Source organism: Castanea sativa, chromosome 7, assembly GCF_040712315.1.
Source record: "Castanea sativa cultivar Marrone di Chiusa Pesio chromosome 7, ASM4071231v1".
In the NCBI taxonomy this organism is placed as follows: domain Eukaryota; kingdom Viridiplantae; phylum Streptophyta; class Magnoliopsida; order Fagales; family Fagaceae; genus Castanea; species Castanea sativa.
The window spans coordinates 40,706,632-40,730,637 of NC_134019.1; the positions used below are offsets into that span (position 1 = coordinate 40,706,632).

A 24,006-nucleotide genomic window follows, 5' to 3' on the forward strand; every position below is an offset into this window, starting at 1 on the left:
GTAATTAAATTTTAAAAAGCTGTACCTATACTAAATTAATTAATTAAACTGAAAATAAGATGTTTCAAGCGAGAAAAAATGGTATATTATAGAAATAAGTTTAGGGAAAAAACACTTTTTGCAACTTTGTTTACAATTTCTAACACAATATGTTGTAATTACTCTATGATAAAGGTAGTATTAGTGAAAAAATTATCTTATAAGTCAATCTTATGAGATATTTCTCTAACATGTGTGGGTCTTACTGTTGTGAAAGAAATGTTTCATGAGATAATCTCATAAAACATCTTCTCACGTTAGGGTAAAATAAGATGAATATGTTGTTACTTCAATCGTAACAAGTTATTTCAGTCATTATGAAAAAAGCTACATAAGAATTTTGAGCTCCAAAGCATTTACCTACAGATCAGTTAACTATTTCAATGGCTACCAATTCAAAGCCACAATTTTGTCGCTTCTCATCACTGCTTCTTATTCTTCTACCTATATTATCATCTGGGTCGCACTGTACTGTCACAGGCCATGGGTTCTCAATCGAAGAAGCAAGTGTACATGACATCCAACTCGCTTTCAAGCAAAACCAACTCACCTCAAGGCAACTCGTTGAGTTCTACCTAAAACAAATACACAGACTCGACCCAATCATTAAAGGGGTCATAGAGGTGAACCCAGAAGCACTACACCTAGCTGATAAGGCTGACTCCGAGCGCAAATCAAAAGCACCTGGGTCACTCTCTGGGTTACGTGGTATTCCCATTCTGCTCAAGGATAATATTGCAACCAAGGATAAGTTGAACACTACGGCTGGCTCTTATACACTGCTAGGCTCAGTGGTGCCTAAGGATGCTGGAGTGGTGACCAAGCTGAGGAAAGCTGGGGCTATCATCATAGGAAAGGCTAGCTTAAGCGAGTGGTCTCAATTTAGGTCGGAATCTGTAACCAATGGTTGCAGCGGCAGAGGTGGCCAAGGAAAGGTACGTGACTTGCATTGATTCAATGTGTAATAGTCAGATTGTATATATTGTCTAGTCCCTGTGTCCACACCTAATTTCACACCGTAATAGTGTGTCAACTTGTGATGGATTATATCAATTACATATGGAATCACTACTGGTACTTGAAGAAAAGTAAAATTATTGTGTTCCAATCTACAATTAACACTTAAAAATGTTGTGAAATTTGGGCCAAAATGGGCAAATGCCCTTTCAGTGCAAAAAAAAAGCATTATGCCCCATTTTCTAAACTAATTAGAGAAATGTCTCTCTTTTAAAACTTGATTTTCTCAAAATCGAGTTAAACCCTATAGCGACGTTTTAAGGAACCTATAGCAACGTTTTAAAGAGCCTATAGCGGCGTTTTAGAACTCAAGTTCATGAAATCTAGTTATAGGTTAAAAAAAATAAAAAACTTGCATGGAACTCGAGTTCATGGAGCTCGGGTTACAAAATGCCGCTATATTTCCTTAAAACGTCGCTATAGACTTCTTAAAACATCGCTATAGGACTCCAGAATTTTTTTTTTAAAACTTGATTTTGAGAAAATTGAATTTCAAAATAAGGTTATTTTCCTAATTAATTTGAGAAATTGGGCATTTGCTCTTTTTTTTTTGTGCAAAATGGGCATTTGCCCATTTTTGCCGTGAAATTAGGCGTTTAGGCATCAATTTAGGTGTCTCCATATATAGTTCTCCTTGTTCATTCAGTCTAATAACTATTACTTCAATTAATCAATTATTTTCTATGGTTTATTTTTCGTCAATTTAGTACAATATTAGGAAATGGTGCTGTTTTGACGTTCTTTTTTTAATTGAAATAACTGATAAAATTCTTGTCTAAGTCAATACATGTAAACAGCAGCATGTAGAGTTTCAATTGCAGCTTTTTTTCCCCCTTGTTTGTTATAGTTTTAGGGGTTATATATATATATATATATATATATATATATATATATATATATATATATATATATATATACACTACAACAAATTTGACTTTTTCCAAGGGTCAAAACTCTTGAAAAAAATATTTAAAAACCTTGAGAAATATTATTTTAAGAGTTCTATTGACCCTTGATAACCTTTGAAACTTATACCGTCGAAAAAGAAATTTTGAAGGCCTTCATGACCCTCAAAATATGTGCTCTAATCTTTTTTGAGGGTCAAGAGACCCTTAAATAACCTTTTACCAAGGTTTAAAAAATTTACATTACAACCCTTGATAAATAAGGTTATTTAAAAGGGTCTCTTGACCCTCAAAATAAGATTTTATTTTATTTAAAAAAAAAACCACAATCATGCATAAAATATATATACACACACACACAAAAATTTACAATTGTTGGAATGATATGCTATGATATTGATGTATAGCAAAAGTGATATTAATGGTCTCAAAAATGATAAGTCTATTATTGTTTAAGAGAAAAGATATCAATAACCACACTGTACAAAGACCAAATATGTCCAAGAGTTAAAAGTTTTGATACATTTTATTCTTCATCATCATCTCCAAAGCAAGAAGTTATTAGCTAGTGCAATTGAACATTTCAACCATTATGGGTGCCCTCAAGTTTCTGAAAAAGAGAGAATGATACATATTATGAAATTGAAACATGTAAGGAACACCAGAAGAAACACATGAAGAATAACCTAAAAGCAAGAACAGACTTCAGTGGAACCAAAACTAGTGAGATACCAAATCATCCAATAAATAAGCTTACACCTATATAAACTAATAAAGGGCCACAACATAGATCTTAAAACAAGCATAGTAATCATGGCATCCTATACTAGAGACACCCTTTCCTACTCCAAACCACAGTTGTAGTAACATTACAGTTTTGAAAGGTATTCGGTAATTTCGGTTTGCAGAAAAAAATACTATTGAGATAAATCATGCAACAATAGTACTTGTGTAAAATTGACCAAATTTCAATATATTTAATAAATTGCCAAGTTCTATGATTTTAACAGTCTTTATAGGGACCATTAATGACATGTGGTCTTAAATTTATCTAGGCAACTACAAAGTGTTCCAACCTTTCAGATGATGATTTAGCTTTATGCTGTAAAATAAAAGAATTTCATGTTGGAAGAAAAATTATTGCAATAAGTATTAATCACATGTGGAATTATCATAAATTCCTTAAATTATGGGTTAAATGCCAACCTTTGAAGCATCTGCATGATGCCAACTGATGCTGCTATCTACAATTTTTGGTAGGCGGTCACTGTCTTCTCAAAAGATAACTTTGATTTCTTATTAATCTCAATGCATTTGACAGACTGAAAAACAATAATAACAAAGAGATAGAAAATTTGAAAATAAATAGGAAGACTCTAGGCCCCAGCACATTTATAATTATCTCGGTTCTTGCCTGCATTTTCTAGTAGCTGTTAATGATAATCCAATTACACCAGCTCCTGCATACAAATCAGCAACAGATGCACCAAAAGGAACATACTTCTTTAACTTCCGGAGCAAGATATCAAAAGCCTGAAAATAATTAGCATTGGACTGAATATTATTATTACTTGTGTCAACATAAGATAAAATTATGCATGTCTTGCTATCAAGTTCTAGTTATCTAAAAGAAAAAACTGAAAATAAACCTAAATGATACAACAAAACATAAAAGGACAAAAACTTGGGCATCCCAAACAAAAAGGCAGGATCTAAATCCCAATACTCATGTTATTTATGCCTTCAGCCCATAAATCCTATCTTTTCAAGGAATTGATGATCCACGTCCATTGCTGTCCAATATTTGATCTAAAAGAAAGAATATACATGCACAATTAAATAAGAAGAGGGGTTTGCTTGATTAGAAAGTCCATCTACCCGTGTGTTTGCTTGGCCAAAACTAGATGGAGCCAAGGCAATATCAATTCCTCCAACATGTTCCCAAAAGTCTCTCTCCTTAAAGATGTCTCCATCTAGTCCCAAAAATTATCTGCATCATCAGTTAAACATTCTTAGTTCCACAAATTTCAATCTTTTGAATAAATACAAATATTTGTAAACTATCCTAACATATGGCACAGTAGATATATACATGAGAGAATACAGTAAGTCTTGCAGTTAAGAAAGCAGATCTTAAATTGAGATGACCTGCATCATAATTGTGAAGGAAATATTAACCATTGTAAGAGTATACCCAGGAAGTGAACTATTCATTTCCCTATTTATTTCAATCATCTCCTCAACATATTATCCTTTCCGTAGGCTTTCAAAACCCAACATTAATAGCCAGTGTCAAAAGAACATTAACAGTCAAGCCAATCATAGTGGATTTGGCTTAGGATTATTTTATTGTTGAGTGGTTTTGGGCTGGCTGTTGTGTTGTGTTCTGTTCATATTATAGTGTGCGTGCACAAGCTAGTTGGACTTTCAACTCTGTCCAAATCCAAATACTAGTGCTACCACATTTTTGGCATGTTTTCATCAGAGATAATGGTTGATAATAAATTCTATTAGCATTCCAACTCATAACTGAAGGAAAACTGCTTCTTTGATTAAAATTTGAATATTAGTCTATGTTTTGGATAGTTGGGTTGGTTTCTCATGAAGTATGCCAGCTTTGTGCCTTCTTTAGCCAATTCATGAAGATGAAACACCATCTATCAAATCAACCCCATAAAGTCCTTTCTATCATATGATTTTTTCTCGTTGACATAACTAGAACTTAGGGAGAAGGGTAGAATAGAAAAAGCCTTTTAGTAAATAAAAAAAGGGGAGACTACAAGTCAGAACAGAAAACAAATCTGTTGAAAGAAATAAAAGACAAAGCATAACAGAGTTGATACTTTTTTACATTAGCCTAGAATGAATCTAGGGGGATTAGAATGTGACAAGACTAAAGTAGAGAATGTAAAGGTACTTGCAAGTACTGAGAAAGCAAGCATAAAGAGTTAATGCCAATGAAGAGTAGGAAGTCAAGTAATTTATAAAATATAAAAATCATATGGTACAAAAGGCAATACATAACTATAAAATGCAGGTTTTTCCCCTCCTTATCTCAAATTTAAAAAACAATGAGAAACAGCAATAATGTGTAAGCATAGATAGCTCCACAAACATACAAATATCGATCAGCTTTACAATAACACCTGGAGACAAAATGTGGATCTGGATGAAAGAGACTGCTGCAAGAAAACTTTGCATAGATAACACAATACATAGCTACAAAACTAGCTTAGCTTTGCTTTTTGCAAATGGCTTACCTTGGCATAGTAGTCCTTCCAAACTTTGTGAGCAATCCGATGACCTCCCAAATCAAATGCTTTGAACTTAATTTTCCCAATACTCAACTCCTCAGATGTAGGCTATTGTGTCAGCTGTTGCTATACTAATCTCTGAAAATCAATCAAAGAAGGCTCAACATCACCCCATGACACCCAAAAGCAAATTGCCCAAATGGACATATGACAATGCAAGGATCATGATATTCCATAACAAATATCATTTCACTAATTTGAACCTTCATAATTCATAAAATTCACACACATTTTCAGCTTAACTAAGCCTTGCACAGAACATGATACTCCAAAACAATGCCAAGAGCCTTGAAGCCAAACCTCTGATAATTGAAAATTAAAAAGCTAGATCTGAAGCAAATTAATTATTAAACTAACACGCATTAGATCCAAATACTACAAACAAAGACAAAGAGAGTGCCCAAGCATTTTCCACACAATAAAACAACAAACAATATAAATTAACACATATATCAACAATCGCATAGTAACTTAGCAATTGATAAAGTAATAGTTCTTGAATCCAAAGAGAAAATTCATATTCATTCATCAACACAGTCAGAATACGAAAATGCAGCGAATTCAAATTGATTTTCACAAGCCTCACTGATCCAAGCAAGTCGTGCAGTTATACTAAAATCTGATTCGATGAGAATCTGAATGAAAAAAACAAGTTTTCGAATAATCTGATTCTACATCAAAATTGATCAATTCGATCAAATAGAGATCGAATTTGCATGGATTAATTTCGATAAAGTGATTGATTCGGTGAAACGCAATAGATCAAAAGAAAAAAAAGCAACGAACATTAAAGCGCAACAGTGAAAGAATCGAATCGAATCGAATTGAATAGAAAGAAAGGGAAATTGAACCTTCTTGCGGAGACCAGAGGTACTAGGCTTTTGGCCATCGATTGGCTAGGTCTCGACGCGAGAAACCTTGAACACCATTGCTGAGAGAATGAGTGACTTCCATTTCTCAATTTTCTGAAAAATGTGAAACGAAAATCATGGGGAAATCGATGAAAAAGTGTGGGTAAACCAAAAAATCAAAGACAAAATTAGGGTTTGTTACTTCCATGGTCAATTTGTACCCAATCGGAGCTGAGAACACAAAGCCGAGAGAGACGAAGAGTCACAAATTGCCGAGACCAATTCGTACCTAATCGGAGCTGCGCGATTTCCATGATCGTCGAGCTCTGAGATTTCCATCAAGCTCTTTGGGCTCAATGCTTTCTCATTTTCTGTGAGAGAGTGAACAAATATTTTAACAAGGGCTGTGGCTTCTTTTTAAATTTTTTCGTGGGCTTTTTTCAAGGGCTGAAAATTTTGTCATATTTTATCAAGGGTTGTGGGTTGCAAAATGTAAAGTTTTGTATGTGCTCTTTTTTTTCACATTTATTTCAATGGTGTTTTAACTTATTGTGAGGGACTTAATAACCTCTGAGATAAAGTTTAGTAATATTTACAAGCACACTTGTATGTATAGATTGTAACGACAGGTTTTAGTAAACCCTCCATAAAAGAGGGTCGAAATAACTAAAGTTTGTTGTAGTGATATATATATATATATATATAAATGTATGCTGAGAGAAAGATAAAAACCTTTGCAATTGTTATAGGAGAAGAATGTATGAATAAGAATGTTGAAACACATTTAGCACTTAAAATATTCATCCACATATATCATATAATCTGGATCTGGCCAATTTTTTGGTATGTAATCAGAATTGGATGAAATAATTAACCATTGGATGTGCATGATAGTATGTTCTAAGTAACAATGACGGACCCACGTTAGGGCAAAGGGGCCATGCCCCTCCCCCCCCCCCCCCCCAAAACCCAAAAGTTGAAAAAAAAAATATAGCACTATATACAAAAATTTCCCCTAAAAAATATATTTTTGGCCCCCTTCCTTCAAAATCTTTACATTTTAACCCATGAAAACTATAAAAAAAATAAAAAATAAAAATGCAACATCCTTTTGCGCATTGCATATTGATCCAAAAATATGAAGCCCGTGGGAACTATGATCAAATGTGTGCAGTGGATAGTAATGCTTGTTTGTAGGTTTATTTTTATGAATTATTAACTATTTTTAGAAAATATTTTATTAACATTAATGTTGTTGTAGCTTGTGGGGTATGTTTGTTTGGTTTATTTTTTGGACTAAATTTTGAAACGATAGAGCTATATAACATGGAAATAACGAAACTTTTACTTGAATTGTTGATGATGGGAAAATTATCTATAGTATTTGATTTTTTTAAGAGAAAAAACTGCAAATAATTTGAAGCTAATAATGCAGCATTACCTCTAATGTTGATGTCCCAATTCATGAAAATTTTCAAACAAAATTCCAAAAAATTACCACCGATTAAATTAGTATTCAATCCAAATTGTGAAAATATGAGATTATAATGTTAATAAACGTGATTAAATTCAACAAAGTTTGAGTAGATGTTAGTTTTGATTTTTATAAAAAATTTTGGGTTTATACTTTGGCCCCCTCAACTTGGAGTTTTGGTTTCGTCTCTGCTAAGAAAGACAGGAACAAAGTGTCAATATCAATGTTTTGTGATGATGTGCAGAATCCCTATGTTCTATCGGCATATCCATGTGGGTCAAGTAGTGGATCAGCTATATCAGTGGCTGCAAATTTGGTGGCATTTCTAACTCAGTTGTGGGCATTAAACCAACAATTGGTCTCACAAGCCGCGCTGGGGTCGTCCCAATCTCTCCTAGGTAGGATACTATTGGGTAACTTGTTTACAATCTTCCATATCAAAATAGATTTTTTCTTTGCCTGTTGGGGTCATTGCACAAATAGTCACTTAAATAAATAAGGAATCTGTGGTTGCTGTAAACATAAGTCTGTTAGTAAAAGAGGAAACTAAAATTTTAAAAATTTTCACCCACAAGCTCAATTCCAATTGGTTGTATAATTCCAATCTATATAATATTTAAAAGGTGAAAGCTAAAACATAGTATTTATTATTGCTATGCTCATGTTAAGCCACATTATCATAGCATTTCGATCTATTCGGTCCATTTTGGTCCAGTTCAGTCCATTTCAGTCTATTCAGACCATTTCAATCCATTCAGTTCTTTTCAAATCACTTCTGTCCAATTAGATCCACTTTGGTCAATTTCGTTTCATTTGGTCTAGTTCGGTCCACTTCAGTCTATCTCAGTCCACTCGGTCTAATTTAGTCCAATTCAATCTACTTCGGTCCAGTCGGTCCACTTAGGTCCATTTTATCCACTGGTCCATTCGGTCCACTTCGACAATGCATTGAAGGAGAGGTTTGTGTAGAAAGACGAGCTACTTTATTGAAAATTATGTTACATTCTCAGCATAATGTTAGTAAATTCTTGATAAAATTACTTTTCTTATGGTATTAAAGTCTTTTTTTTTTCTAATATAAATGATAAATTTACTTATATTTGCTTTTTACTCCATTCAAAATGTATAGATAATGAAGGTTTCATTTTCAAAAAAAAAAAAAAAAATGTAAAATGCATTATGTTTTCTTGAAGGAAAAAAACTTAATAATTTAAAACACTTTCAAATAACAAATATAAGTACATTAATTTAGTAAATATAATATATTTAATCAATTATACTTTGTTAGAAAATAATCACATTATTTTAAAAATTGTTTAGGACTAATGCTTATAAATCTCATCTACTATTTTCATTTTTCACTTAACAAAAATATAAATCGTCAATTTTTTTCATGTATCACAAGGGTCTACAACTAGTAAGATTAAAAGTTAAACTTCTATTTATCTAAGCAATTATTCTTGGGCCTTAACAAAATATTTTAGTTCATAAATATACAAATATATATATATATATATATATGTATGTGTGTGTGTGTGTATCATACTAATTTCGAAATGGTACATTGGCATGACTTTTACCAATATATTTTATTCTCCTTATCAAACCGATAGTCTTTATATTAATACAATATATCTTTAATACAATATATCCGTATTGGCTACTTCGATTTAAAGAACACACAATTTGCTTAAGTGTATAATCTAATAGGTCGTATCAAATAGTCAGCAGCACCAACTATATGAGAAATCCACATGTTCACATGTCATGTGTGAACAATAAAAGTTGGGTACCATAGTCAGTTGCTAGATATTGATAAGGGGGCATTGAATACATATAATGAGCTACAACTACAACAATGGTTAATTATCCTAACAAAGCTAGGTTAATAGCTAATGCAAACTTAACAATTTCGCTTGAGTGAGTTTTGAGTGAAAGACTCAGCAAACTTTTTGTCTACTTTTAATGTTCCACTCCAGTAAGTCCTGGTTTCGCTCAAGTGTGTTTGAGTTCACTTGCAGCTCTTGATAAGGTTTTGGCCAAACTTTAATCTCATAATTACACTATGTTTGTCACATGTAATATTATGTGTAATTCTGAAAGAAAATATACTCTATCTTGAATTATTTTCTTGTATAATAATGTTATAATTATTTTGTTAACTTTCATCAATAATTCCCCTCGATATATGAAGGTTACCTTAACCAAAAAAAAAAATATCTCTCATTTCATGTTGGATATTACAGGCCCATTTGCAGGACTGTATCAGATGTTGTTTACGTTCTTGATGAGATTGTTGGTCAAGACTACAATGATAAAGCAACCATCGAAGCATCAAAGTACATTCCACATTGTGGCTATAAACAATTTCTGAAGGTTAATGGTCTTAAGGGGAAGCGATTGGGAATGGCGAGAAAACCATTTTACAATTTCGGCAATCACACCTTCTTAAAAAAAATATTTGCACAGCATCTTGATACACTAAGGTACGTAACATAACACACAAGCTAGAAATTTGCCCTATCTGATGTACTATCCTAACTTGGTACATAATTTTCCACAATATATCAGGCAAGAAGGTGCAATTTTGGTGGACAATCTTGAAATAGCTAACATTCATGCTATCTTGAATGTTGGCACCTCGGAACGGACAGCATTGATGATAGAGTTCAAACAGGCCTTGAACAAATATTTAAAAGAACTGATGGCTTCCCCAGTGCGTACCTTGGCTGATGCTATAGCCTTCAACAAGAAGTTCTCAGATTTGGTTAGTATGTGTAGACAACTAAATTTCTATAGTTCGAAATAAATCAAACAAGTAAAATAGTTTTACAAATGCGAATTTGTATTGATAAATGTGTGGTACAATTTTCTATGATTACAAAAGAGTGACCCTCTGATTCGATTTCTTTGAAAGATTTGTTGATTGGAATTGTGGTAATGTGATTTTGATTCGAACACAAAATATCCTTCAATTTGGCTAAGGAATGGATCGAAGATATTTGAAACAGAATTATAATAAATCTCTGGCTACAAGCTTGTTAGAAATTCTTTGTTCTTTGTGTTCTTCGCGTTCTTGAGACGTTCTTCGTTTTCTTGGCGTTCTTCGTCTTTGAAGGTTTGTGGTGGAAGTTCTTCGATGCTTTAGAGGCTTGAATCCGTAGAATTTGTGGTTTGTGAGATTTTTGGAGGCTTTTGAGCTTGATTCCAATGAACTTTGAGATGTAGGAATATGATTTGGATGATTCCCCTTCGATTGTTCTTCGTATTTGAAGGTTTGTGGTGGATGTTCTTCGAGGCTTTGGAGGCTTGAATCCGTAGAGCTTCGCTGATTTGTGAGGTTTTTGGAGGCTTTTGAGCTTGATTCTAATGAACTTTGAGATGTAGGAATATGATTTGGATGATTCCTCTTCGATTGTTCTTCGTATTTGAAGGTTTGTGGTGGAAGTTCTTCGAGCCTTTGGAGGCTTTGGAGGCTTGAATCTGTAGAGCTTCGTTGATTTATGGTTTGTTGAGGTTCCTAGAAGCTTTTGAGCTTGATTCCAGTGAATTTTAAGATCTGGACAAGTAGTTCGGATGATTCTATTTCGAATGTTCTTTGTATTCAAGGTTGAAGATCTTGAAGTTCCTAGAGGCTTCAAGACTTGATTCCAGTAGAGTTTCTGTACTTCTGAGTGCTTCTGAATCTTCTCTGATGTTGCTTATGCTCTAGATGGCTTGATCTCCTCCTTAAATGTTTTAGGAAGGCTTCTATTTATAGGAGTTTGGGGTGAGTGAGCGACACTTGGCAGAGTCTGATTGGTGACATGTGTCACAGCCTGATTGGTTCGCTTATGTCATCGCTTACACGTGCTGGATTGCTTGTATCATTGCTTACACGTGCAAGGCTGCTTATGTCATCGCTTACACATGCTGATGCGTTTTATGCCCCTATTTCAATGACACTTGGCAAGTTTCCATTAGTTTTTGAATAGTGATAGCAAAACCTAGCAGTAGTACGTGGTGTTTTGTAATTGGTCGTGTTTTGTGGACTTGATAGTATGATGTGTCAGCTTGTGATAGGTTGGGAATTTTCTCTCTCTATAAATGCCCCCTCGAGACTCGTTCATGCACACAGTTTTTGAAGTGTGGTGAGTGAATGAGTCTTGAAAATGGATTTTTATACTTGACTCTTCAAGTGAAGTAGTTGAAGGTGGAGGAGCTTTTAGCAAGATGAAGTAATTTCAGAAGAGTAGACCTACCCATATGAAAGGCTTTAATGAGACTGAAAACAGGTCTGCGAGTATTTGAATGTACTCGCGTGACCGAGTTTTCTCAGCAGAGGTTAAGTCGAAGTAATTTCAAAAGAGTGTTCCATGGTACTTGGAGTGGGTTGGTGAGGCTGAAAGTCATTTGCAAGAAGTTGGATGTACTTGCAAGATTGAATCATTTCAGCAGAGGTTAAGCTGAAGTAATTTCAGAGGAGTATTTTGGATCGTTGGCGGCGATCACAGGGTGTAGAAGATGAAGAAGAAGTGAGAATGTTGGCTGGGTACAACATGCAGAGCTATGGGGCTAGCCTCGCGTTTTTAAGAAGTTCAGGCGAAGTTATTTTCGAAGAATATACTTTGGATTACAGTGAGGACATGTAGGAGAGTGGTTGAATGCACATGTGTCATTGTTTCACTCAGGTTAAGTTGAGGTAATTTCAGAAGCTTATGGATTCTGGGTATGCTAATGTTGGTGGTGAAGAAGATAGAAATGAAGATGAAGTGAATGAGTGAAACATAGGACACCATGGCGCTGGCCCTGTACGTTGGGGACTCTCTGGTGTAGATGTTTTTGGGAAGTACACCTTGGGATTCAGGATTGACTGCATGCTGAATGAAATCTGACAACAAGTCATTGAATATGCCTGTGTAACTGGACCATGCTGACGGACATTAAGTTGAAGTAATTTCAGAAGTATATTTTTTGAAATTCTTAAAGCTGATCTTAAGTTGGAGTAATTCCAGAAAGTGTGTTTTGAGGTACCAGCAACGATGACCTTTGGGCCCCACGCTAGTAGGAACATGGAATGAGGCTTTGGCGACCATTTACCGACACCAAAGGCTAATTTCTGATGAGATGGTACCTTGAAAGTCATTGTAAGTGTTGGATGGGAGACAATTTGTAGGATACCCCAACACCTTTCACCACCTTCACCTAATGCAACTTGTTAGGAAAGCACAACAAAATGAAAGGTAGAGCTAACTTGCAATCCTGGTTTCAGAAACCAGCCAAGTTGCTGTTTGTTCCGAACTATTGCTTCTGATGCAAGACCAAGCAGTTGGAGAGAGACTACGAGAGCCCTGATCTTAGGAACAGGTGTCTCTACAGGACTTAGATTTCCTAGCCAACCAAGTCCAAGGAAGCATGAAACGACAATACCAGCCTTGTTATGAATAACTTTATGGACAAATGAGGTCGTTAAGTGGGGAAACAAAATTTGTTTGGATCCTAAAACAACGATGATGTTGTGAGAAAGGTTTCTACTAAACCATGAGAGGGTTGATTTCAAACTGATTATGAAGCAATTTTGGTTGCTAGGTGTTGAGAATGATGAGGTCATAGTGAGAAATGGCTGTGAGATGGAGGATTTGAAAATTTGAAAGAAGCAAATCTTCATTTCATTATTCAGTGTGTTTTTCTTGGTGAGTTTTCGATGAATCCGACCCTTCTATTTATAGCGGAGAGATGAAGAATGGTAGTTGGGTAGTTGCGAATGGCAGATAAGAATTTTTGGTGAGAAAAGTGGATGAGAATGGTAGGCACCGAATGGGAATGGTAAGTCGGAGACTGGTAGGCACCAAATGGGAATGGTAGGCTGGAGTAGTGACCAAATGCAATTTCAAGTTTGAGACACACTTGTGAGAGTTCATCTGTTCATTGAAAGGGAAGCCTTGATGAAGTCTAGAGGATAATCTTGAGGGAATCCATACCAAATGGATGGATCTCAAATTTTGATCTTGAAAGCTTAAATTTTGGACACCGCTAGTATTCAGAGAAATGGGTCAAATTGGGGGTTTCCAAGTCCAAAACAAATACGCAAATTTCAAAATCAGAATCTTTGTGAAAATCTGAATAGGACAAGCTTTGCTCAGACATCTTGATTCTTGGTCAAAGTTCACATCAAAGCCAGCAGTTGTAGAATCGCACTATTTGAGAAATTTTAGATTCTCAAATGAATAAATAGATCCCAAAACTGGAATGTATGCAAAAAAAATTAGGCAAGACAGGTCCTTCTTGAAAATTTTGACTTTTGGTCAAGATTTGTGCAAAAGTCAACTTTCTAGAAATTGGACCGTTGTGCAATTTTCAAGTCTTAATTGAAGAAATAGATCCCAAAATTGGAAAGTACACAAAAAACTGAGTGGGACAGGCCGTTTTTGAAAATTTTGACTTTTTGTCAAAGTCAGAGGTCCAACTGGTCAAAACATTTTCTTTCTTTTTTTTTTTCAAGCGGTCCGGATCCGGGTCAAATTTCCAAGTCGGTCGGGGTCAAACTGGTTAGTGGAGGATGACGTCATCAATGACGTCATAGGGGCACGTGTAAGCACGTGAAGATGTTGGAGGGCATGTCGACATATGGCGCTTGTACGCGCGTGAGAGAGGTGCCGGCGCATGCATCGGTTTTTGGGCCTGAATTTTTTAGGTTTTGTAGATCTAAAGCCATAGAAGACCCCTGTAGGGTCAGTTTTGAGGGGCTAAGCAGTTGGTCATCGCGAGTCTGTGGTGGCGCATGGAGATGCATGGTAGCTCTGTTGTTGATGATCTTTTTGGTTTTTGTGAATCGAGGGTCGATGAATCTAGTGGTGAGATTAGTTTTCTCAATTGGTGATCCGATTTGCACAGATGGGAAAGAGTAGGTCGTGATCTTTGATGCTTTTGGCGGCGCGTGGAAGCGCGTGGTTGGGCATCAGGGCCTGGAATGTTCAGGTTTGGTGGATCGAAGGCCGTAGAAGACTCCTGTGGTGACAATTTTTTTTTTTTTTTGGATTTATGGGCTTCGGTGGCTCTGACAGTGTTGACAACTCGGGTAGATTGGTTAATCATCTCTTATTGTTCTCAAGGTCGGTAGCATTGTCGCTTTGAATAATATCGGCTTAGATGATATGTGTACTCTTTCTAGACCATAAGCATTTTCTAAGGTCTAACGCAATTTTTTTTTGGCTAGTATGATCCATTTATAGGTACTTAGTGCAGTATTTTTTTGACTTTGAATGCATTTGAGTTGCAAAATCTGACTTCAAACAATATCCGTTTGCTGGCAGCATTTAATGGCTTGCCAACTTTCTTCATTTTTCTTGTCTGTTATCTCCGAAGTTTTCTATATAAAGACATGCTATTGCCTTCATCATTGAGGCACATGCTCAACCTTCAGCTTTCTTCTCCTGCTTTCAAGTTTTTTTTTTGTACTTGTCTGCTTCTTTTCTTGTAAATGATTTTTTTTTTTTTTACATGCTATGAGATCTTTTTCCCTGACAAATTTTTTTGTTGCTTGTTTTTGTTTTGCAGCACAGTTTCCTTAATCTTTGGGTTTTGACATCAAACTTTACATTGACATTTTCATAGAAGTGTTTGCCTTCATTTGGGGGCTTTATATTTCATTGATAGCATAGTTCTTGCACTGACGTATGCCTTCATGTTGTTACATTCTTTTCTTGCACCAACAATCTTTTAGTGATATTCATCTTTGTAACGATGTTTCTATATGGATATCCAGCTAGGCAACAATGCTATCACCAGTACTCGTCTTTGAAGTCATACTGGCTCTAGTATTGGCAATTAAGCCGCACCAACACTTGTCTTTGCAACATAGTCATATCAAGAATCTATGCAAAGTAGCTACATCAAGAGTCTTTGCCATTGAAGCTGCACCAGCATTTGTCCTTGTACTGAAGCTGCACTAGCACTCTTCTTTTGCCATAATGCTGTCTCGACACTTTATTTGCATTGAAGCCATGGCGATATTTACCGTTGCCATGAAGCCACATCAACATTTCATTTGCTCTGAAGTCATGCCGACATTCATCTTTGCCATGAAGCTATGTCAACACTTCATTTGCTCTGAAGCCGTGCCGAAATTCATTTTTGCCATGAAGCCACGTCAACATTTCATTTTCTCTGAAGTCGTGCCGACATTCATCTTTGCCATAAAGCTACGTCAACACTTCATTTGCTTTGAAGCCATGCCAACATTCATTTTTGCCATGAAGCTATGTCAAAACTTCATTTGCATTGAAGCCATGCCAATACTCATCTTTGTCATGAAGCCACATCAACATTCCACATTGGCACTTGCATTCGCATTGAAGTTGCACTAATATTAGCCTTTATAATAAAGCTTGAAGTTTCAAGAAGCTCCCATCAAGACTTTAAGGATGAAAAGAGATGCCAACAAAACCTTGAAGATGTGAGAAGAATGCCACCATGATTTTGACATTGCACGAACATGCCCTTAGAGTAAAGATGATGCAACACCAACTTCAGATGTTGGAGGAAGGTAACGTTGTCTAGATTTCAGATACATGATGTGAAACAGCACCAATCAGAAGGGAAATGATGTGGTTCAAATTTCAGAGCTATGAAGTGGCACAACCTAGAAGAGAGATGATGTAGCTTAGACTTGCAAGGTACAAGAAAATGACCCCAGGAGATAAGTGATGCAAAGCATGCTTCATAAATGTGGGAGAATGTCCATAGAAGATGGGAAATGCCATGCAGACTTCATTTCTTGCAAAAGCAGTTGAAGATTTTATTTTACTCCACAACCAAGAAACAACTTATATTTATCATCATTTCAAGGAAAGCTAAGCAACATCAACTCCTTACAGTCTTCATTTTCTACTATAACGATCTTTAAAAAACTCCTCAAGCTAAACTGGCAATTCTTCTTCTTTTTATGTGACTGAACCTAGTGAAAAGTACTAAGCTGCCTACGTACCCTGAAGAGGGATCAAGTCATTACGTAGTTCAACAAAAAAAATTTGTTTGTTTGTTTTTTTTCTTTTGTTAAATAAGAAAAATGAGGGCTCACGTGTTAATCCTCGCCCTACGCTCCACAATATTTCGTGGGTACCAATTGTGCATAATGGGTATCACTACTAATCGAACCCGAGACCTTGGCCTCAAGGGCGACAAAGGCATCCAACCACTATGCCACACTCGCAAATGGTGACATAGAGTGGGATTTATTTTTCTTTATTTGTACGCTTTCAAAGGCAATGGGAAGACATCAAATACATCATATACCCTCTCAGCGTTGCAGTGGGTAGTTTAAGCTCTTACCGAGGAGCAGTCCTCAGTTTTCAAGCATAGAAGCGTTTGAAGAACTTCCCATTGATAGGGTCGATTCTTACACCATCATTGTCAATCAATTCGTAAGCCTTATTGATGTTTGCCCCTGCCTGAGAGTTGGAAGTACATGACAAGCAACGGTCACATGGTTCGACCCGACAACTTCATCAATGTCTAGATCAATCTTGTTTTCTTTAACAAGCTTCATGATTTGTTCTTTGAAGACGAAGCATTTTTGAATTGGGTGGCCAATGATGCGATGATATTTGCACTAGTTAGGGTCATCAACTTTCCCTATGTCTTCTGGTCGCTTACATTCTAGCAATTCAATCAGCTTCAATTGCAATAGTTGTTCTAAGATGTTTGGCACATCTTCATCGAGGAACGGATATGCTTTTTGCTCAAGTTCCTTAAAGGTCAGACAACGCACTTCGTTCTTTTGCCATCCTTCAAATTGTTTTTCATTTGCCTTTACTTCTCTCCTTGGAACCTTAACTATGGTAGTGTTATCAATTTTTGGGTCTTTGAGATTGCTTTTTGCATTCCTGTCATTCATCAAGGAACGGATATGCTTTTTGCTCGTTCCTTAAAGGTCAAACAACACACTTCGTTCTTTTTCCATCCTTCTAGTTGTTTTTCATTTGCCTTTGCTTCTCTCCTTGGAACCTTACGCAGTGTTAACAATTTTTGGGTCTTTGAGATTGCTTTCTGCATTCCTGTCATTCCTCCTTACCTCTTTTCTGCTTTCCTCAAGTATGGGAGGTTTTGTATTTCCGTGGCTAGAGATACTCAATTCCATGTCGTGCGCACGAGTTGCCAATTTTTCGAATGTTTGAGGCTTTATCCCTTACAGGATGTACAGAAGTCCACAATGCATGCCTTGGATGCACATTTCTATAGCAGATATTTCAGAAAGTCTATCCTTACAGTCTAAACTCAAAGAATGCCACCGATTGATATAGTCAACAACAGGCTCGTCTTTCCACTGCTTAGTATTGGTAAGCTCCATCATACTTACTGTGCGGCATGTGCTATAGAACCTGTTGAGGAACTCCCTCTCAAGTTGTTCCTAACTATTGATTGACTCAGGTTCCAAGTTTGTATGCCAATCAAAGGCATTCCCTTTTAGTGAACGAACAAACTGCTTTACAAAGAGGCCTCCTTGAGTCCCTGCGTTCTCGCAAGTTTCTACAAAGTGAGCAACGTGTTGCTTAGGGTTTTCCTTGCCATCAAATTGCAAGAACTTGGGGGGTTGATACCCATTTGGCATTCTCATATTGTCAATGCGCTTCGTATAGAGTTTTGAATATATGAGAGAATTTGTAGAAGAACCTCCATATTGTGCTCGTATGGTATTCGTTATCATGTCTTGCAATTGTTGGACAGATATCGAGGCCATTGAGGTGGAATGTTCTTGTCAGGGAGTGTTTTCAATTTCTCTCCCTTCGTCATCCTTCGCCGATGTGATTTTATGACCATGGCTTGATTCACCAAGATCTTGTACTTCGAATTTGTTCATTAAAGTTGCAATTTAGAGGTCCTTATCTTCAAGTGCTTTTCTGAGAAGGACGACCTTTTGTTCCATTTCAGTCATCTTTTCTTCCATGTTAGAGGTGTTAGTCATCATGACTGACACAACTTCCACAGATGATGGAGAAGGAAGTGAATTGAAGTGAGCATGTGAAATATTATCTTTTGGGTTCCCTTTGATGGGAGAGAAATCGTGCAACCAACTTCTTGTGAAGGAAGAAGGGGATTTGCCCCCATACCTGAGGTGTTCCAAGGTGGAGATGTCCTTGTTGATGACCTTTTTTCTTGTAAAAGGGTCTAAGGAGATGATTGCCTGGACCTTATCTTCCTTGATTGATTGAGCTCGAAGTTGATTGTGAGCTTTAGGCTGGCTACGATTGATTGCACCAATGCAATTGTTGGTGGTAGCCGTACCAAGTTTAATTGAAGTAACTATTGTTGAAGCTTGGATGTTCTTGCTAGAGGCCATTGAAGTTGGTAGCAAGATGACAAAGATTTCTTTCTTTGTAGGAGAAGGAGATGAGAGGCAAAGAGGTCCCACTGGGCGTGCCAGAATTTGTAAACGGCTAAATTTCTTTAGTTCGAAATAAATCAAACAAGTAAAATAGTTTCACAAATGCGAATTTGTATTGATGAATATGTGGTACAATTCTCCAAGATTACAAAAGAGTAACCCTCTAATTCGATCACCTTGAAAGATTTGTTGATTGGAATTGTGGTAATGTGATTTTGATTTGAACACAAAATATCCTTCAATTTGGCTGAGGAATGGATTGAAGATATTTGAAACGGAATTACAATAAATCTCTGGCTACAAGCTTGTTAGAAATTCTTTGTTCTTTGTGTTCTTCGCGTTCTTGATACGCTCTTCGTGTTCTTGGCATTCTTCGTCTTCGAAGATTTGTGGTGGAAGTTCTTGGGTGTTTTAGAGGCTTGAATCCGTAGAGCTTCGCTAATTTGTGGTTTGTGAGGTTTCTGGAGGCTTTTGAGCTTGTTCCAATGAACTTTGAGATGTAGGAATATGATTTGGATGATTCCTCTTCGATTGGTCTTCGTATTTGAAGGTTTGTGGTGGAAGTTCTTCGAGGCTTTGAAGGCTTGAATCCGTAGAGCTTCGCTAATTTGTGGTTTGTGAGGTTTCTGGAGGCTTTTGAGCTTGATTCCAATGAACTTTGAGATGTAGAAATATGATTTGGATAATTTCTCTTCGATTTTTCTTTGTATTTGAAGGTTTGTGGTGGAAGTTCTTCAGGCCTTTGGAGGCTTAAATCCATAGAGCTTTGTTGATTTATGGTTTGTTGAGGTTCCTAGAGGCTTTTGAGCTTGATTCCAATAAACTTTAAGATCTGGGCAAGTAGTTTGGATGATTCTGCTTCGAATGTTCTTTGTATTCGAGGTTGAAGTTCTTGAAGTTCCTAGAGGCTTCAGGGCTTGATTCTAGCAGAGTTTCTGTACTTCTGAGTGCTTCTGAATCTTCTCTGATGCTGCTTATGCTCTAGATGGCTTGATCTCCTCCTTAAATGTTTTAGGAAGGCTTCTATTTATAGGAGTTTGGGGGTGAGTGAGCGACACGTGGCGGAGTCTGATTAGTGACACATGTCATAGCCTGATTGGTTCGCTTATGTCATCGCTTACACGTGCTGGATTGCTTGTGTCATCGCTTACACGTGCAAAGCTGCTTATGTCATCGCTTACACATGCTGATGCGTTTTATGCCCCTATTTCAATAACACTTGGCAAGTTTTCATTAGTTTTTGAATAGTGATAGCAAAACCTAGCAGTAGTACATGATGTTTTGTAATTGGTCGTATTTTGTGGACTTGATAGTATGATGTGTCAGCTTGTGATAGGTAGAGAATTTTCCCTCTCTATAGTATGTTTACATAAATACTTTATTTTCAATATGTTTAGAGTCACAACTAACAAGATAACAAGTTGTTAATGCGTCGATGGTAAAAGCCTATACAAGAATTAATAATAATTTGCCAACTTAACAGTTGTGAAAAATATTGTGGTATATTCAATAGGGCAAAACATAGATACAAATCTTTAGGAGTTGAATCTTAGGTTCCTTAATTGAACACCCTACGGTTGAATTGACCAAATAGTGTAAAATATATAGTGCAATGTAACTCTAATAGGATAAAACTTAAATACAGTTATTATGTGTTATATATTTGGTTGACTATTTGAATAAAGGTGGTGTTATCTTTTTTTAAACAATTAAATTTAACTATATAATTCAAAGAAAACCCAAGTTACAGCACCTAATTAAAGAACTGTCTATAAGTTTCATCCTACACAATATATTCTGTTCCCTTCATGTTTTTCATTATTGCCAACAAAGGTAAGGCACATCCACAAATAATGAAGATTTACTAGCATGGCCATGCAGGAAAAGATCAAGGACTATGGGTAGAACCTCTTTCTAGAAGCTCAAGCCACAGATGGGTCTAGTAACAAAGAGAAGGCAGCATTGCAAGATATGGCAAGGCTGACGAGAAATGGTTTTGTGAAGTTGATGATAGAGTATAACCTTGATGCATTGGTGACTGCATTTTTATGACCTTATGGTGTTGGTGTTAATTCTGTCCTTGCAATTGGGGGGTTCCCTGGAATTAGTGTCCCTGCAGGATATGATAATAAAGGTGTGCCATTTGGTATTTGCTTTGGGGGACTAAAAGGTTCAGAGCCAAAGTTGATTGAAATTTCATATGGCTTCGAGCAAGCTACTAAGATTAGGAGGCCTCCTTCATTTAAACCTTGAAGCCTAAACACCTAGCCTCCATTCAAAATTTTAGAACTTGCATTGATACTTATGAATCATTAGGTTTGATTACGCTAGTTTGTGGTGATATATATATCAACTACAGTTCAACTATGGCGACAATGTAATTAAGTTGGGCTAATAATCTTGCTGGCATATATGGACAAATGGCAAATACTGTGTATTAAGTTTTGGGATCAAGTAATTATTAAAATGACATTGTCCTAAGTTATGATCAATCTTTATGTTTATCTCAAATTTTACTTAGTTTACGTTAACTTTTTTTTTTTTTTTTTAATATGAAATAAAATTTTACTCTATCCTAATTTTAATGTATAGATGTGTAAAGCTCTTTTCTAGAAACTTGATCCTAACTTTTGATCTTTACACCCTACAAACACTTATAATTACAGAGTGTTAATTGTGCCAAGAGTGCATAGTGTCAGACATAACCTTTTAACCTTGGATACCATTCACAATTAGATCAAATGCATCATGGCTTCAAATAATGGGACCCTAAGATGATCATCTTAGTCATGTCATCGTTAGCAGACAAATAGGGAAAGATTTCATAATTACGTGAACAAGAAGCGCCAACCTTTTTTGAAACATAACATACTCTTTGGTTAGGTGAGCGAATGTGCATTAGAGTCGGGCAACCAAACAAATTGAAATTCTTGTTTTCTTGTGCAAGCATTTTTGAGGCTACAATCACTTTGTGTATTAAATATAATGTATCATAATTATTCTTTCCAGGTGTAATTAGTGGAAAATTAATGTCTTTTTTGTCTTTCATTTTTTCCCTGTCTAAGTTCTTCTATAGTAAGGATATTACAAAATTTTATTATATAAATCATACAAACTTACGTGCTACCAATTATAAGAAATGCAATTGATTTTTTTATATATATATAAACCTTTTACAATAAAATTATTAGTAACTCTAACATTTTTATTTATAAAAAAGTAAGTTTTTTTTAAAATAATTTAACAAAAAAAGAAAAAAAATATATTGAGCTTTAGTCAAACTCAAACATAGGTACTGATTCATAGATTTGGGTCAGAATTTTCAATTTCTTTCCTCCATAAGAAAGGAAAGACAGATCTAGAGGAAGTCTATTTTGTAAATTAAAAAAGGAAGTTGCCCCACTCAAAAACAAAGTGGACCCCTTAAAAGGGGTGGCAAAAATTTATTTCTTCCTATTGTAGTTAAACGACCTCTGATGCTTTCACATGCTCTATATAAGACTTCGCAGAGCCAAATCCCACATGTCCCCCTATAAAGGTTCCCCTAACCTTTAATCTATTTCACAAAACTTTGCTAGTCAAATTGAGGAAGAGAGAAATGGCAAAACTTAGTTTTGTACTAATAGTATTGCTATTCTCCCTAGTGGCAAGCATCACATTGGCTCAAAGCTTCAAGGAAGAGAAATGGGCAACAAGGCTTAAGTTCCAAAGGAAAAAGGAGACAGTGACCAACCTCCAATTCTACTTCCATGACACACTCAGTGGGAAGAACCCAAGTGCAGTTAGGGTGGCTGAAGCTACTGAAACTGAGAAATCTCCAACACTATTTGGTGTTATCATGATGGCAGATGATCCATTGACTGAGACACCTGATCCAAATTCAAAGCTCCTGGGCCGGGCTCAAGGACTATATGGGTCTGCAGGACAGCAAGAGATGGGACTGATAATGGCCATGAACTTTGGGTTCATAGATGGCATCTACAATGGTAGCTCTATTAGCCTTCTTGGCAAGAACTCGGCTATGCATCTGGTTCGAGAGATGCCAATCGTCGGTGGAACCGGGCTTTTCCGGCTAGCGCGTGGCTATGCCATTGCTCAGACACATTGGATTGATTTCACCACCGGCGATGCTATAGTTGGCTACAATGTTACAGTGGTTCACTAAGGCTAGATTTTGTTCAGTCTTGTTAATAGCCCCCTTTCTTATTTTGTCTTCCTCTAATGATCCCTTATATGTGCTGTGTTTTATGGTTTAATTTTATGTGTTTGATTCTAGTTGGTAAACTAATTCTAGGTCACAATATTATTTAAGCAACTCCCTAGATCTATATTGATATGAATTGGTTTAATTTTATGTTTTTTTATATGAGTTGAATGATATTGATTTCCCTTTAATTTCCCTATAATTAAGTAACTCCATTATTTTTTATATAACTTATGATGCATCAAGTATATATATTGTCCCTCAATGCATGCTATTATCATAGGAATGTACTAACTCTTATTTTGTAATCTATGAGCTTAATTAATGAGTCCTTGACCCAAAAAAAAAATGCAATTTTTATAGCTATAGAAAATTGAAAATGAGATTTAATTTTATATATATATATATATATATATATATATATATATATATATATATATATATATAACACACACACACTTTCAAATAGTATAAAATGAACAAGTATTCCAACTTAAAACGAAGTTGTCTAAGCATGTTTCAAACTCTTCGTAATAAAAAATCATTTTACACTTAATTAAAAAAAAAAATTTTAAAAATGTAATTTGAGAGAAACGTGAAAGACAATGAATATTAAAGAGAACTTTGTCTTCTGTACTCCATGAAAAAGGTTTTGTCATTTTTTGATTTATGAGTTTAATAGCAAAAACTAATTTAAGCGTAGATGCTTTGAAATTGATTTATAACCACAGTGAAAATCATATAGCACAATTTCAAATGTTACAAAATCACATTCAAGTACCTAATGTGGAATTATCAGTCATGTAATTCAAGTCTTAAGCACATATAGTGTGTGATTCT

At 35.8% G+C, this 24,006-nt stretch overlaps 1 protein-coding gene, 1 long non-coding RNA gene and 1 pseudogene across 2 annotated transcripts; 2 read left to right on the forward strand and 1 right to left on the reverse strand.

The window, feature by feature from the left end:
- Nucleotides 1-422: 422 nt before the first annotated feature.
- LOC142643826 (putative amidase At4g34880) lies at nucleotides 423-21,446 on the forward strand (annotated as a pseudogene).
- On the reverse strand, nucleotides 2,334-6,543 carry LOC142642329 (uncharacterized). The gene is made up of 7 exons (XR_012845641.1): nucleotides 6,416-6,543; nucleotides 6,127-6,240; nucleotides 5,222-5,353; nucleotides 3,840-3,951; nucleotides 3,376-3,494; nucleotides 3,168-3,283; nucleotides 2,334-2,571 (listed from the first exon to the last, which is right to left on the reverse strand). It is a non-coding gene; the product is annotated as an uncharacterized LOC142642329 (long non-coding RNA).
- A 1,044-nt stretch (nucleotides 21,447-22,490) lies between the features above and the next one.
- Nucleotides 22,491-23,323, forward strand: LOC142643815 (dirigent protein 23-like). Its single transcript, XM_075818528.1, has one exon. It carries the CDS (start codon nucleotides 22,561-22,563, stop codon nucleotides 23,125-23,127), a length of 567 nt encoding a protein of 188 aa, XP_075674643.1. The 5' UTR covers nucleotides 22,491-22,560; the 3' UTR covers nucleotides 23,128-23,323.
- Nucleotides 23,324-24,006: the final 683 nt, after the last annotated feature.